General features: G+C 40.8%; 1 protein-coding gene across 1 annotated transcript in view; it reads left to right on the forward strand.

Annotated features, from left to right (window-relative positions):
* The window catches only part of LOC121003882 (piezo-type mechanosensitive ion channel component 2-like), a 124,138-nt gene that overhangs the window by 42,723 nt on the left and 64,188 nt on the right, over positions 1–17,227 (forward strand). The window contains exons 6-16 of the mRNA XM_040435822.1: positions 404–617; positions 1,614–1,780; positions 1,928–1,956; positions 2,207–2,217; positions 2,486–2,540; positions 4,647–4,770; positions 7,429–7,541; positions 9,212–9,475; positions 9,552–9,657; positions 13,417–13,598; positions 16,933–17,081. Coding sequence (XP_040291756.1) covers positions 404–617; positions 1,614–1,780; positions 1,928–1,956; positions 2,207–2,217; positions 2,486–2,540; positions 4,647–4,770; positions 7,429–7,541; positions 9,212–9,475; positions 9,552–9,657; positions 13,417–13,598; positions 16,933–17,081 — 1,414 coding nt within the window. The remainder of the gene's footprint in view (positions 1–403; positions 618–1,613; positions 1,781–1,927; positions 1,957–2,206; positions 2,218–2,485; positions 2,541–4,646; positions 4,771–7,428; positions 7,542–9,211; positions 9,476–9,551; positions 9,658–13,416; positions 13,599–16,932; positions 17,082–17,227) is intronic.

Consider the following 17,227-nt stretch of genomic DNA (forward strand, 5'->3'; position numbering starts at 1 on the left):
TTTTTCCCCTAAGGTTGTATTTCCCATCAGTGTAATGTTAGTTTGCATTAGGCTATAACTGTGTTGCCACCCACCCTCCAAAGAAAACTGCTGAAGTAATGGAATCATCACCAAGCCATTAAAGAACATGATTAGGTCACATCATAGTCTACTGCAATCCAGTGATAGAAAGCACATAACTGATACTAGTCTAACTAAAGAAACCCATTATCAAAGAGTAAAAATTGCATTAAAGATGCAGTCAACTGGTTTCCATTGGTTGTTTTATAATCAACAGTCAGCATTGCCGGGAGCGGCCGAGGCCTCATCTGCAGGGAATTGCATGTTTTCCCCATGCAGGTTTTATTCAGGTGCTCCGGTCTCCCACTCCATTGCAGTAACTGCTCCCGTCTGTCTTCTGCAGGTATAATTTTACCGTCTGTGACATCTGCCCTGTATTTTTCCATCTTCATGTTTTTGTGTTCCTGGTGGGCATGTAACCGCAGTGTTAGCCTAGTGGTTTTCAGCAGTCTCTGCGTCATGGCTGCAGTCTTTAGTGCTGGTCACTTGACGGCCGTCTATCTATATCAGCTCCCCTACTTCCAAGAAGTAATTCCACCCCAGGATTTGTATGCTAGGTAAGATTTTAAATTATTGTTCCTTGTATTATTATAAAAAAAAAAAAATGTATGCTTTTTCTTTTTATCTGGGGTACATGCTGCCAAATACTTTAACCCATTATTAACCAGCAGTTTTTTAATTCTTCATCATTGTCGCATTCCAAGAGACATAACTTTTTTTCCCCCCGTCGATGCGGCTGCATGAGGTCTAAAAAAGTGGGCGAGGAAGGTGACGGGTAGGCAGGCCTGTTTCATTCACCATTTTCTACGTGTGGTTTAGGCGTAGAAAATGGTCTAAATGTCAGACAGCTGAGAAGCTGTCTTACATTTAGAAGCGGCGGTGGATACGCCTAAGTTATGGCGCCTCTACATAACTCCGGCGGATCCACTGCCAGCTATAGGGGTTATTAAGACCGGCGTCTAAAACGCCAGTCGTAATAAATGACCCCCATAATGTATAACATTTAGTTTTTTTTGGGGAGGGGGGATAGTAATTTCCCCATTTTTAGTTTTTATAATGTTCAATATACATTATCAATAGCATGGTAAATGTATTCTCTTGGCCAGTATAATTGTGGTGATACTCAATTTAGATGCAGCAGTTGCTATTGACAATGGCATCTAAGGATTAAATGGTCTGGATTGGAGGTTTCTCTAATCCCATCTGCTAGAGTAGGAGACTGGCTGGCACATAAAACGAGTGCCAGATTAAAATTGCAGATTAGTAAAAAACAAATCTAGGTGGTCAGTAGGGGTTTGGGACCACAGTAATCTGAATATTATTTGACTTTTTAAGTGCAGCATGGTATTTCCATCTGTATTTTCATACATCATTCATGCAATGTCCAAATATCTTAATGGCGTTCACCGGTAAGTTTAGTGAGTCATGAGCCTTTAACACAAGTATGGGATGACCGGAGCCCAGTGATACTCAGTATGAACCATTTCATATTATTGTTTGACATGTCCAACGGAGCATTGTAAATATAGCCCTTTTTTATTTGAAATTTTTAGGCTTTTTGGGATAACAGCAATTATCAGGACCAATCAGACGGAATCATGGATGATCCATCTTCACCAAGATCTACACTGGCCAGTTTTTGCAAACCCATTTATGCTGCTAGTTTTATATTATACCTTAGTCATGTTGGTGCAGCAATGGGCTAAACTTCCAATGGTATGTCACAAATTGCTCCCAGTGCTCTTAGTCAGGTGTGCACAACTTATTCTGGTCAGAGGGCCACACTGTCATATTGAACCAGTCCCAAGAGCTGCAATAAAACTTGAAAGAGTATTTACCATCTTAGACATTTATGGTATATTGAAAGCATGTGTCATAGATACCCAAAAGGTGCTTGTTCCACTTCCAAAACTCCCAAATATTGGGTGAATGGGTGATCCCTTCTTCTCTGCTTACCCTCCTGAAATGAAGAGACCATGCATGTGGCTCTCTCCAATGTAGATTGCTGAAACAACCAAGTGTTTCCCTGCTCCCATAAAACTGAAATGAAGATAGTTGCATGCACGCTTGGCCTCCTGTACACCTCATCTACTCCTTTTTGGAGTTTAGGAGACCTCAGTTCTACCAATATATAGACATCCCAGAGACGGCCACTCAGTTCCCCATTAGAACTTACCAGTCCCTGCTCCCATGATACACACCATTCCTCTTCTCCCAAAAATGGATAATACATATGAGCAGCCACCAGACACAGATAAGCATGACTGTGACCATATTGTTGGGGGACACACAGAACTGCATTGCGGGCTGCATGTGGCCCCCGGGCCAACGGTTGTGCACCACTGCTCTTGGTGCTACATTGGGGAGATCTATCGTTTTTTAATTATCTGTTGAAGGAGGAATCTACAGGTGTAACAGAAAACAGCCCCAAAGATGATCACCATATGGATGAAATGCTTTGGACCTCAAATGCTGAGCAAGTGAGTATTTACATGAATTTTCTTCAAAATTAATCTAAACACAGGATAACAGACATTTACAGCCAATGAGTCTATTGTATATGCAATAAATATATTTTAAAGGGCTAAGAAGGATATACTGTACCCAACCAATAAAATGGTTGATAGAGATACATTATTTGAAAGAACCAAGCGTTACTAGTGCATTGTGATTTTTAATTTTTATATAATTTTTCTTCAATTCTATATCCGTTTATTGTGCATTATGATTAGCTTACTTCCTGGAGGCTCTCCCCAAATCAAATAATCCCGCCCTCTCACTCTTCTTCGTCTGCTGTCTACCCCCTTTCTTTCTTCTTGTATCTGAAGTGACTATACGGTCATTGTCATTGTCACAAATTTTGTATAAATCAATAATACATGACAGTATAAGAAATTTATGATATAGCTTATTGGGGGAAATGCTTCTTTCTCCACTTATCAGCACCTTTTGATCTACACCTCCCTAAACTGTTCAATTACTGTGAATTCACTGCTCATCTTAGGGGACAAGATGGAGTTTCAGCTCACTAAGGAAATTATTTTATGATGCTCATAGTTTTCGATGCACAGAGGAGGGGATGAAGGAGCTCTGTCTCTGCTTTTCTATGTATGCAGTGGGATTCATCATAGCAGCTAGTCTCTAACCATTGGCTCAGAGCCAACTGAGAATTAGAGACAGAGCCTGCAGAGGTGTAAGCTGGTGAAAGTTATTATATTATCATACACAAGTCATGTAATGGTACAGTATTACAGCAGTTTATTCTGAAAACTCACCTGAAACAACAGGCGCACTTTATGTCACACTATAAGTAAAATGGAATAACATGATATTACACTATAAAACAACATGCAATCTGAAATGTACCCAAAGTAGTCTTTGCACACACCGGATCTATCGCCTACACTTGATTGTGTTACTGAGAATTAATAACTAATTCATGCAGACATAGTTGCCATCAGTCTTGAATTTACAGAGACAGTCCCTGCAAATGTATTTTTATTTTATTTATTTTGCTTATATAGCGCTACTATATTCCGCAGCGCTTTACAGACATTATCATTGCTTTCTTTCTCCAATGAGGCTTACAATCTAACGTCCCTATCAGTATGTCTTTGGAGTGTGGGAAGAAACCGGAGTACCCGGAGTAAACCCACGCAAACATGTGTGAAGAACATACAAACTCCATGCAGATGTTGTCCTTGGTCGGATTGAAACCCAGGACTGCAAGGCAACAGTGCTAACCACTGAGCCACCGTGCTGCCCAGTTCAGGCTGGGCAGCACAGTCTATTTGTCCCTTATTTACCAACTGCAATGTTGGTAAGTATGTGCAGTTCAGAGGAGAGAAGTCACCTCATTGACTATATTCACAGTGTTTCAATTAAGCAGTCACTAACTTTTCGCAAAACTTTTTATATATCATAGAAACATATCAAAAGTTGAGATCGGAGGGGTCTGAGCGCTGAGACCCCATCAATCCCTAGATTGATGTGAGAGAAATGCATGCATAGCGTGCTCTGTCTTGTGCAGCGAGGAGAGAGGGAGTGTGCTATGTGTGCGCTCATCTCCCCTTGTTCTAAGGATCGATGGGGGTCTCAGCAGCAGGGTCAGACCCCCACCGATCTAAGCTTTTGATATGTCTCTATGAGATAAACGTTTTGTAAAAAGTTAGTGACCCTTTAAAGGGGTTTCTCTGGCATTTGTTTACTGATGCCCCCCCCCCCCAAATAGGTTCAGTATCTGATTGGTGGGGGTGTTACATTAGAGAAGGCACCAGCCTCGCAGCCTTCTCTCTGCCCACCAAACACTGTGCCGTACATTGTATAGCCGCAGTGCTTAATATCGCAGCTCAGACCCATTCACCTTTATGGGACTGAGCTGTGCCTAGGCCACATGACTCATAAACGTGACATAATATGGTCTAGGAAAAGCAGGAGAGAAGGCTGCGGCACTACTGTGAGCAACTGTGCCTTCTCAATCAGCTGATCGGCGGGGGTCCTGGAAAACTGCATTAAGGTGTGTATCATCAATTATACGTTTTGATTTTGCCAGATGTTAATTGCCATTTTTTTTCCCTACCTTTTAGACTGAATATCTGATGCCTAATGGGTGGCAAGAATTGCCTCTGCTTCAGTGTGAAGTGCAGCAAGCACATACTGATTTCTCTCTGCCTATATACCTTGAAGATGACATAAAAATAGTGGTGTCAGGTCAGTTTGTCGCAATAAGCCCTATAGTTATGTTTCTGGTTATTACCCTGTGCTCACCCAGAAATCTCACTAGCCCATGCCCTTTGTCTGTCTGTATGCACATGCTAAATACAAACATTTTTGCAAGACAAGGTTACAGTATATCTGTTTAAAGGGGTCTTTGGAACTTAAATATCGTAGTCCTGTCTACAGGATAGTTCATCAATATCAGGTCAGTGGGTGTCCAACTCCAGCACCCCCACCGATCAGCTGTTTGAAGGGACCTCGCTAGTAGGGTGAGTAATGTGGCTTATTTCTTGCCCTGTGATGCCATATCCATGGATCACATGGCCTTTCTACAACTCCTTCCCATTCAAATGAATAGGATTGAGCTCTGAGCTGTAATAGAAAGCTATACAATGTATGCCGCTGTGCCTGGTATACTAAAAAGAGGCCGCAACCCTTGTCCTAACAGCTGATCAGCGTGGGAGTGACAGGAAGCGGACCCCCACTGATTTGACACTGCTGACTTCTCCAGAGGATAGGTCATCAATATTTAAAGGCTGTGTACACATTCGGAGGCAATTTTTTTTTATGATTGTATGTATTTTTGGCTAAAAATATTTTTTTCCATTGGCCTTTATTAGAAATATTGAGCTGTTCTGTCACAAAGGGTTAAGCTTTTCTAGCTGTGTGACTGGTACATTCACTTTCAAATTGTGCTGGTCATCTAATAAGCCTTATTTTTAAACTACTGAGAGGTCATAAACACTTATTTAAGCCCCATTCTTATCAATAAGAAAAGAACTTAGCTGTAATGAGTGTTTATAAGGTCAGAGAGCAGAAATAAGGAGTCTGTTTGCTGCCGGTCTGACGGAAAAGACAGGAAATCCAAAGGCATGTCAGCTCTGTACGGAAAAAAGCACACACAAAAGTGTACATAGCCTTTAAGTCCTGAAAATCCCTTTAAAGATCTACAAACCGGATTCCAAAAAAGTTGGGACACTATACAAATCGTGAATAAAAACTGAATGCAATGATGTGGAGGTGCCAACTTCTAATATTTTATTCAGAATAGAAATAGAACATAAATCACGGAACAAAAGTTTAAACTGAGAAAATGTACCATTTTAAGGGAAAAATATGTTGAATCAGAATTTCATGGTGTCAACAAATCCCCAAAAAGTTGGGACAAGGCCATTTTCACCACTGTGTGGCATCTCCCCTTCTTCTTACAACACTCAACAGACGTCTGGGGACCGAGGAGACCAGTTTCTCAAGTTTAGAAATAGGAATGCTCTCCCATTCTTGTCTAATACAGGCCTCTAACTGTTCAATCGTCTTGGGCCTTCTTTGTTGCACCTTCCTATGTTGCGCCAAATGTTCTCTATAGGTGAAAGATCTGGACTGCAGACTGACCATTTCAGTACCCGGATCCTTCTCCTACGCAGCCATGATGTTGTGATTGATGCAGAATGTGGTCTGGCATTATCTTGTTAAAAAATGCAGGGTCTTCCCTTAAAGAGATGACATCTGGATGGGAGCATATGTTGTTCTAGAACCTGAATATATTTTTCTGCATTGATGGTGCCTTTCCAGACATGCAAGCTGCCCATGCCACACGCACTCATGCAACCCCATACCATCAGAGATGCAGGCTTCTGAACTGAGCGTTGATAACAACTTGGGTTGTCCTTGTCCTCTTTGGTCTGGATGACATGGCATCCCAGATTTCCAAAATCAACTTCGAATCGTGACTCATCTGACCACAGAACAGTCTTCCATTTTGCCACACTCCATTTTAAATGATCCCTGGCCCAGTGAAAACACCCGAGCTTGTGGATATTGCTTAGAAATGGCTTCTTCTTTGCACTGTAGAGTTTCAGCTGGCAACGGCGGATGGCACGGTGGATTGCGTTCACTGACAATGGTTTCTGGAAGTATTCCTGAGCCCATTCTGTGATTTCCTTTACAGTAGCATTCCTGTTTGTGGTGCAGTGTCGTTTAAGGGCCCGGAGATCACGGGCATCCAGTATGGTTTTACGGCCTTGACCCTTACGCACAGAGATTGTTCCAGATTCTCTGAATCTTCGGATGATGTTATGCACAGTTGATGATGATAGATGCAAAGTCTTTGCAATTTTTCGCTGGGTAACACCTTTCTGATATTGCTCCACTATCTTTCTGCGCAACATTGTGGGAATTGGTGATCCTCTACCCATCTTGGCTTCTGAGAGACACTGCCACTCTGAGAAGCTCTTTTTATACCCAATCATGTTGCCAATTGACCTAATTAGTGTTAATTGGTCTTCCAGCTCTTCGTTATGCTCAAATTTACTTTTTCCAGCCTCTTATTGCTACTTGTCCCAACTTTTTGGGGATTTGTTGACACAGTGAAAATTGGAATCAACTTATTTTTCCTTTAAAATTATACATTTACTAGGATTAAACGTTTGATCTGTCATCTACGTTCTATTACAAATAAAATATTGACATTTGCCATCTCCACATCATTGCATTCAGTTTTTATTCACAATTTGTTTAGTGTCCCAACTTTTTTGGAATCCGGTTTGTATAAACATTTTACATAAATTGTTTTACATTTGTAGATGTTTCTATTTCTCAGTGTTTTGCTTGCTGTATTTTTAAAGAATCAATTTTGTGTTTCATGTCACTTAGAGAAGGAGGAAGCAGAGGAGATCGCTCCAGCAGAGTCAAAGCGAAGTGGAATGGCTGTCCTTGGCCAGTTTATCATGAGGCAGAGTTACGTCAGTGCCTTAATTGTCATGATGGTGAGATGGCGTTTCATGCTCAAAGTGGATTTGTATATAGTAGTGCAAGTGTAGATTAAAATTAATAAACTGGTCACAAATATTCAGTTATTTTACATTAGATTTTAAATAGTTATTGAATGGTCAAGATGGGAAAACCAACGTAAGCAATGACCCAGAGTAGGCAGACTTACAGAAATGACTGAGCGAGAGGTGCTCAGCATTCAATCGGAGCTATGGAAACAGCATAACAAAGCAAACTATACTGCTTCTATAACTCCCAAATTATGGAAACAGTGTAGACTGCCATGCTTGGCTGTTAGAGTAGCTTGCATTCCCTCCTGTGGGAGTTAAGGAAACAGCAGACTACCACCCCCCTCTGATTTTTCCATAGGTCTGGCCATACCCGGCCATAGCTTACTGTGGTTATTTCAATCTCAACCATAGAAATACCCCTTTAAAGGGAGTATGTCAGCCCACAGAATCGCTAGTTAGGGACTGGGGAGAGCAGTAAAAGTATACTTTTTAAGGAGATTTTCTCATCAGGAGTAGTGTGAATATGGAGCTTTATTCTGCCAGATTTTGCTTCTGTCAAGAACACAGGGCAGATCTTCACTGTAAAGGGTTCTCTGCATTGAGCTGCTTCACAGTCCCTCCCCTTTGCTCTGAGTGACAACTGTATCATCCAACAAGTAGACCACAACAGGGAGGGGTTGTGAGCATCTCAATGCAGAGAGAAATTCACAGTGAAGCTAAGGGCACATGCTGGAGCAGAGCCTCGTAGGATAATAGTTCATATTCACACTACTCCTGATGAGAAAAGCTCCACAAAAGGTTTGTAACTCTCTCCTCAGCTAGTGCGGTCCAGGGTTTAGCATGGTCAGAACTGCTGACAGACTCCCTTTAAAGAAGATGAATAGAAGAAACTCAAAGAAGACTCTTTAAACTACAAATTAAAACTTTTTAAAAAAAATATCACCCAGATGTGAAAGTAGCCTTATATTTCCTATCAGGTTTGAATAGTGACATTTATATGGGTATATGTGAAGACATTAAAAGGGTTGTCTCATCTCAGACAATGTCAGATAGATGCGGTTCCCACCTCTGGAACCTGATCTAATTTTTAGGATGGGGCCCCCAAAATAAAGGAGCAATCACGACCACCCTCCATTCACCCTATGGGAGTTCTGAAAATAGTCAAGTGTGCGCCCTCCACTATTTTTGTAACTCTCACAGAAGTGAATGGAGAGCAAACTATGCATGCTGCAGTCTCCTTTGCTTTGGGGGCCCGGTTCTGTAGATATGAGCAGGTCCAAGGGGTGCGACCAGCACCTATCTGACAATGGTGACAAATCCTTGCAATATGCCACCAATCTCCCTTTAATGTATGTGGTATACTAGATTCAAATAGAGTATCTTTGACAATACTGCATCTGACAGAAACCAGAACAGGTAGAGTTGTCATGAGAATGTCTCCTCAGCCATTAGGCCTACAACTTCAAACCAGCATATCTCAGCTTAGAAGTAAGATGATAAAGCCTGCTGTTCACATTTCTAATGTACACTGAAGGGCTGTTTTTGTTCTGCTCATCGTCTTTAATGAATTATCAGGAATTAGCATGTGTTCTATCTGTAATTATTGCTAGTCTAAGTGTTATCTTTGGTTTAAATGAGATGCATTTGTTCTCTAGGTTTGGAGCATCACACACAACAACTGGCTGACATTTGTTTTATTAATATGGTCATGCATAATTTGGATGACTCGGGACAGGCGTCGTTATGCCATGCTAAGCGCACCGTTTTTGGCTTCTTATGCCAACATTTTAGTGGTCCAGAATTTTTTTGTTGGTCTCAATATCTCCCAAGAAGAACTATTCCCTGGAATACCCACAGCTGTTCTTATTGACTTTGACTTGAAGCCTTATACTATGCCATGTGTGCATCTTGGACTAAAGGTGAGACAAACAAAATATCTTTTTACCTGTGTGTGTAAAATTACTTATTGTTAACCATGGCATTTTTCTTTTTAAGATTTTCTATGCCTTTGTCTTCTGGACATTGTTAAGGCAGAATCTAAAAGAACGTCAACAGGAAGGAGACATGGAATCACTAAAAGAGGTTCTGGTGGAGGAAAGTGGTTAGTAGGCCTCACTAAAGTCCTTTTTTAGCTATTATACATAATGGATAAAAAAAATCTTTATACAGCAAGTACCAAAAGCTGTCAGACTTCGTAAAATTATCATACATTTTTTTATTTATTATTTTATTCTTGAGATGTCTATTCTTCTCATAAAAGAATTTATTGTTGGGACCAGACTGCCCAAAAAACAGTCTTCCAGTGGGACAGATTAAAGCAGCTCTCCGACTGAAGAAAAAATATTCATATGAACAGGGAGGGGGGGGGGGGGGAATCACCTGGTGTTCTCCTTTTCATCTTTTCAGCTGCAGATTTGCCAATTCCCATAATCCTCTCCTCACATTTAAGATGGACAGAATACTTCTCAGACCACCTGATGCATACCGTACATTTGATAGTCAAGACACTTTGTGCTGCCTTATGTGAGCAGTGCTGGCCAATCCAAGAGCAGAGCTGAATAAGCTGGAAGGGTCTTAGACTACCAAATGTACAGTGTGCATCAGGAAGCATGAGAAGCATTGTGGCCATCTTGGATGACAAAGGAGACGCTGGGAATTGGAAGATCTGCAGGTGGAGAGGTGAAAATGAGGGCAGCATGTAAATGTTCTGTTCGTTCCCTAGTTAATGTGGTTTTATTTTCTTCAACCTGAGGGTCACTGTTACGCTGGCGATCCATGCCCGCTGCTGTACTACTCCTCTGGGCATACATAGGGGCTGTGTTACTCACCCAGCTGGTCCTTATGTTGTTCTGGCCATCTGGACCCATTTGCCCTTCTCTGCCCACCAGCAGTGGGTCAAGCTATTGGAGAACCAAGTATCTCTAACCAGCGGCGCAGCGTGGGTTGCCAGCACCTAGGGCATGCTCCCAAACTGTCCTCCATGGTAATAGCATTCCCTACAGCAGTGTTACCTCCAGTCCTCATGGCTCACCTGATCGTCATATTTTCAGGATTTCCTTAGTATTGAGCAGATGATATAATTAGTGTTAGTGCGTCAGGACTTTCCACAGGTATTCATTCTGTAGGATATTCTGAAATCATGACTGGTTGGTGGGCCAGAAGGACTTGAGTTGAGGAACTCTACCTTACAGTACCTCCAATAGCAACCCCATTAATATGTGCTCAATAAGAATGCCTCTATAGTGCCCCTAGTAGAAATAAGGCCTCCTATAGTTCCCCCAGCAGTAACAAGGCCCCTCTATAAGATACCCCAATAAGAGCCCGCAGTAGTAATAACGCCCCCTATAGTGTCTGTAGTAGTTATAATGCGTCCAATAGTGGTACAAGTATTTATAAAGACCTGCTGTAGTGCCCCATGTAGTTATAATGACCCCCTGTAGTGTACCCTGTATTAAACTGTCCCCTGTAGTGTCACTAGATAAAAGACCCCCCGTAGTGCCCAAATGTATAATGCCCTCTATATGGATAGTATAAATAATGCCTGACCCCCTCTGTATTATTAATATATATATATATATATATATATATATATATAAATAGCCCCCTCTGTATAATATATAATGGCCCCTCTGTAATATTAGGATATATAATGGCCCGCTATGTATTATTATTATTATTATTATTATTATTATTATAATATATAATGGACCATTATATATATATATATATATATATATATATAATAATACGGAGTTGGCCATTATATATACTAATAATACAGAGGGGTCATTATATATAATAATTATACAGGGGGGTCATTATATATAATAATTATACAGAGGGGCCATTATATATTATACAGAGGAGGCCATTGTATATAATCATTATACAGGGGGAACCATTATATATTATACAGAGGGGCCACATTATCTAATATATAAAGCTGAGTGTATGTGTGTGTGTGTGTATGTCCGCTAAAGGAATCTGCACCGTCGCATTTACAATCACGAAATTTGGCACACAGGTACATCAGGTGTCTCTGGGAAGGTTTTAGACCGGGTCTCAGCTCTCTATGATGTACCGTTCCTGAGATATTCCCAAAAAATGCATTAACCAATAGAAGCTTGGTCACATGATCCTTATTAGCCAATAGAAGCTCGCAGGTCCTCCAGCCTCCACATACACAGTTTTACACCAGGTTTCCATAACAACCCAGCCATTTATTTGAGGGCCTATGGCTGCCTGGCGCCCCTGCAATTTGCCCCCCCCCCCCCCCATGCTACGCTACTGTCTCTACCTCATGAAGGATGTGGCCTGTGCTTGCCAGCCTGTCCTCTCCTGCTTGCCAGAAGGGCATGCATGCTCTCCCCAGCTCTTCAAGGGCCAACTAGGACACACCCTAATCTTCACCAGCTAATGGCTGGTCACCCTGGGGTACTTAAGACACCTTCCCCTCTGGAAAGGTACCTGAGCAAAAGGTTTCTAGCATGCTAGTCCCCGTAAAGGTTTTCTGTCTGTTTGTATGCCAGTGTACCAACCTCTGCCTGAATTCTGACTCTGAATCTCTGCTGCCTGACTTGACCTGTGCCTTATTACTCTTTTAAACCTTAGCTGCTTGCCTTGACCTCAGCCTGTTACTGACTACGAGCTTTGCCTGATCTCTCGGTGCTTTGCACCAGTGTGACCACTGTGGGTCACCTGTCAACCACATTGGGACTACTCCATGAGGTAGCAGCCTGGTGGCTCCCATGCAGCAAACTCCAAATTCCTGTATAGGGGTTAAAGGGTGAATACCAGGGGACTGCTAGGATAACACTCTTAGGTTTAGCCCAAAGTAAAACCAATTGGTTGACATAGTGGTTCCATACCAAATAATCCTTACAGTCACCTAAAAACAATATAAAGAGGCCTAGATATAACAGGGTCCATGAATTTCTGCAGTGGGTGTACCCGACTTGATCATCACTTGCTCATAGGGTGTATGACTTTTGGGATAATTCACATATAACAAAGATGCATAATCTTTTCTGGTCTGAAGGCCACATATTGTACCACTCCCAAGGACCGCAATTGAGAGGTATGCCCATCTGAGACATTTATGGCTTATCCACACTATCTGCTCTCTACATTTCTAAATGGTGGGAGTACTAGAAGTGTATGAAGAGTAATTTCCTGATCCCTTGAGATGAAGTGTCTGTAAATATCGACATCATAGTTTATGGATGTTAGTGAAACAACTGAGCATTTCACAACTTCCATAAACCACAATGGAGATAGCCACACATGCCTGGCCACCAGTCAACCTTGTCTCCACCTTTTTGGCTTGCTGAACCTATTAGACATTTATAGTACTGTATATCCTATTAATATATAATTAATGTTTTACATAGAAATTCCCCTTTAATGCAGAAATCAAAGTAAAACTAAAGCACAGTGCACCAGGCCTTATGGGGTGGCGCATGACACAGGGATTCAAAATGGAGAATACCAGTGATGGTCCAAACTAGGCATAACAGTATCAGTCTTCTCCTTTCAGACTGCTTAACGTATCCCCCCCCCCCCCCCCCCAAGTGCCAGTCTGATAGTTGGGGGCTGAACAGAATGGCATTTTGGGCCACAGGTTGGGCACCCCTGACATATAACCTATCAGTCCTAATTAATGGTAAGATGCCACTAAAAGTGAATATGCATATATTTTATGTAGCTAAAAGGTGGCTAATATTCAACAGGAATGTGCATTGGCATCCAGAAATGTAAATTAGCAATACTTAATAAACACGTCATGATTATAGTCAATGGGCACCTTACAGTTTTTAATAATTTCACAAATGCTATTTCATTTTTATTTTGTTCCATGCAGAAATCGAGGAGCCTCCAAACGCATTCATGGAAGTAGTTGGCTCCTTGGTGCGGGGTACACTCGTGAAGTACTGGATTTACTTTTGCGGTGCCATGTTTTTTGTCATCAGTTTTAGCGGGAAGGTTGTGGTGTATAAGATCCTCTACATTGTGCTTTTCCTGTTCTGCGTGTCTCTGTACAAGGTGAGGGCAACTTTTGACTCAAATCTGAAAGCTAAGCTCTTAAGGTGGCCATACATGTTAGTCTAAAGTTGATCCAAATGGATAATTTCAACCACAACGATTGTTAGTCGGTGGAAATTTAACAAGATTGATCATTTTAGCCAACCAATAACAGACTATCATTGTTTGAAAGGAAGTTACTCTGGCAGTTAATCAGACTTAAGATCTTTTGTTCTACAATTGTTCGTGGGCGAAAATTCCTCCTTTGAAAGAATGATCCCAGAAAGATCTTTCATCCATCACCCAATTTCATTGAACATGCATGGGCAGTTTGAACAACTGTAATGACCAATATGGACTAAAATGTGTATGACCGTGTCTGTGAAACCATTGTTCACCAGATGATCGTTTGCTCAACTGAAGTTAAACCGTCAACCAACTTCTGTCTAATGTGTATGGCCAGCTTAAGAAGGCAGTTTCTTAAAATTTTGAAACAAAGTAAATAAAACTGGGTTGCACAAACAGGCGGCACCTTTGCTGAGGGTGAGCCATTTCTGAGATTTTTCAGCTCTTCCAGTTGATCACTAGGCAATCATTCATTTGGATACCGAAAATCTTGGAACCCTGTACTATAGTAGTGAGCACCCTCAAAAGCAGAGTTGTCATTACTGCAGTTTACTAACACCCACATACAGAGTCATACAGATGGAATATGTATTTATTTGCCCTACTATTGGACATTGATTACAAAGGTGCCATTCACAAACAATAGTACCAAGTGTAGCTGCTACGAAAAGTATGACATTGTGCAGTATAGACCAGTGTAAACAATGGAGACCTCGTAGCTCTAGTCCAAGCTCTCTAGCTGATCTAGCTAGTCTTACCCCCACAGATTTAATACCTAAAGAAAGGCCATCCATTTTCAAAAGTCTAGATAAATATATGCTAATCCACTGGCGCTGATGCTCCCTAAGTAGTGTGCTGCAGTACCGCAATACCTGCTGCTAGGGATGCCTCACAAAAAAATGCTAAAAAACAAGATACCGCGCACTACCTTCTCCACTACTAGTCCTATCTAACCCTGCCAGAACAAGACCACTATCGTGTATCAATACTTAAATCATGTTTACCTTGCTATTGATTCTTCCTCCGTGATCTTTATTCAGCTCCTATTGCAGGCTTGATGACAGGATTATTGTGGGTCTGGTATCTCTTTCATAGGAGTACGCCCCGGCCGGTGGCGTTCTCCGTACTGATGAGTTTGAAAGCTTGCGCTCATGTGGAGCAACCTAGTGACGTCAGTATCCGAGCTACGGATCTCTACAAGTGCCAAACCACCAATGCGTTTCGGACAATGCGTTGTCCTTCGTCAGGGAATCAATCTGGCACTTAACGATACCTCCCTTTTATACCTCCTTAGTTTGCCTGCCTTAACTCTTCATGTGCTACATCTTACTTTCAACCTCTTGTTCGTCTCATTATGTATACATGTCTCCCATTTAATCAAAAGCAAATAACTCTATTTCGACATTTAGACCCTCCGGTGGCTCTTTTTGAACGTCCAATATAGACCTTGTTACAGGGGCATATAACTGCATATATTACCCCCTGACTATTGCATGTTATGTATTCTCTAATATCCTAATCATATACATATGAACTGTCTTTGTTCTGTATCTGGAATTGTTTTTTGTTTTTTTGTGATTTTTTACACCCCAGGCATTTTTTATTACCTATTGCTGTACATTCTCTTGTAGATGCCACCATATGGTTTCGGCATCTCACTTTTATGTAAAAAATATAAAAAAAATATTGCGAGACAGCTAAATATTTTTTACATAAAAGTGAGATGCCGAAACCGCAGATAGAATACATAGGGGAATGTATACTGTTCATTTTTATCTTCAGACGTGGGGTACCGCAATGGGGACGAGGTTCGCACCGGGGTTCGCTAATTTATAGGTAGGGTGGTGGGAACATATGACCATACACCTGGATGGCGAGAGCTGGACGGGCCTCGTCCTATGGCAGCGTTTTATAGATGATGTGCTTTTTATATGGGAGGGGGAGAAAAAACACTTTTTGAATTTTTTAAAGAGATGAATAAAAATTACTTATCTAGAATTCACACCGAGTTATAGTGTAAAAGAGATACATTTTTTAGATCTCACTATTTACATTGAAAAAGAAAAAATCTGTACCAAAACATTTAATAAACCTACAGATGCCAACAGTTTTATCTCCAAGGAAAGCTGCCACCTACCACGATGGCTTGATAATATACCTAGGAGCCAGTTTTTGCATATTAAAAGGAATTGCTCTGAGACAGAGGAATACAAAAAAGAAGAGAAATATATGCAGAAAAGATTTAAATCAAAGGGGTATAATAAAGAAATACTAATAAAACGAAAAACAGAAATAGAGCAACATAATAGACAAACTCTATTGGAAGACTTAGTAGATAAGAAAGTACATGATTTGCAGAAAAAAGTGAGGCAGGAATTCCATCTATAATTATACCATATAATGGTCAGACAAAATATAAAAAAAAAATTGTGAATAAACACTGGGACATATTAAAAGAGGACAAGGTAATTGGAGATTATATCCCAGATGTCCCAAAGTTTGTATACCGAAAAGCAAGAAATATAGGGAATATGGTGGCATCTACAAGAGAATGTACAGCAGTAGGTGATAAAAAGATGGAAAATAAAAATTTACCAAATGGGTTTTTTCTATGTAAAAATTGCCTGGGGTGTAAAAAAATCACGAAAAACAAACAAAAAACTATTCCAGATACAGAACAAAGACGGTTCATATGTATATGATATTAGAGAATACATAACATGCAATAGTCGGGGGGTAATATATGCAATTATATGCCCCTGTAACAAGGTCTACATTGGACGTACAAAAAGAGGCACTGAAGGGTCTAAATGTGGAAATAGAGTTATTTGCTTTTGATTACATGGGAGACATGTAGGCATAATGAGAAGAACAAGAGGTTGAAAGTAAGATGTGGCACATGAAGAGTTAAGGCAGGCAAACTAAGGTGGTATAAAAGGGAGGTATCGTTAAGTGCCAGATTGATTCCCTGACAAAGGACAGCGCATTGTCCGAAACGCGTTGGTGGTTAGCAAGGTAAACTTGATTCAAGTATTGATACGCGATAGTGGTCTAGTTCTGGCAGGGTTAGATAGGACTAGTAGTGGAGAAGGTAGTGCGCGGTATGTTGTATTTTAGCGTTTTTTAGAAATGTCTAGATAACCACTTGAATTACATTTTTGGATTACAAGCACTTGTAATACATTGGACTGTGTAAATTTGTGCAATGCTTTTCCTGGATAATTTGCAGATTCATTATGAATTGTGGAGAAGAATCCTAAAGTATTTCTGGATCACAGTGGTTTCCTACTCTATGGTGGTTCTCATTGCTGTCTATGTCTACCAGTTCAAGACCATCTCTGGATTTTTCCTTCAGATCCTAGGAATGTCAGAGGAGGGGTGAGAAAATGGGGATTTTATATAGCATGGTAATACGGGTTGCAAACATTTTGGTCACTACTGCATATGAATAGTAATATACTTGGGAACCAATAAAAGGTGAATTTCTTGACTCTCATATGACAAAATGCTATTATGTTTGGTAA

This window comes from Bufo bufo, chromosome 6 (genome assembly GCF_905171765.1).
Source record: "Bufo bufo chromosome 6, aBufBuf1.1, whole genome shotgun sequence".
Lineage (NCBI taxonomy): Eukaryota > Metazoa > Chordata > Amphibia > Anura > Bufonidae > Bufo > Bufo bufo.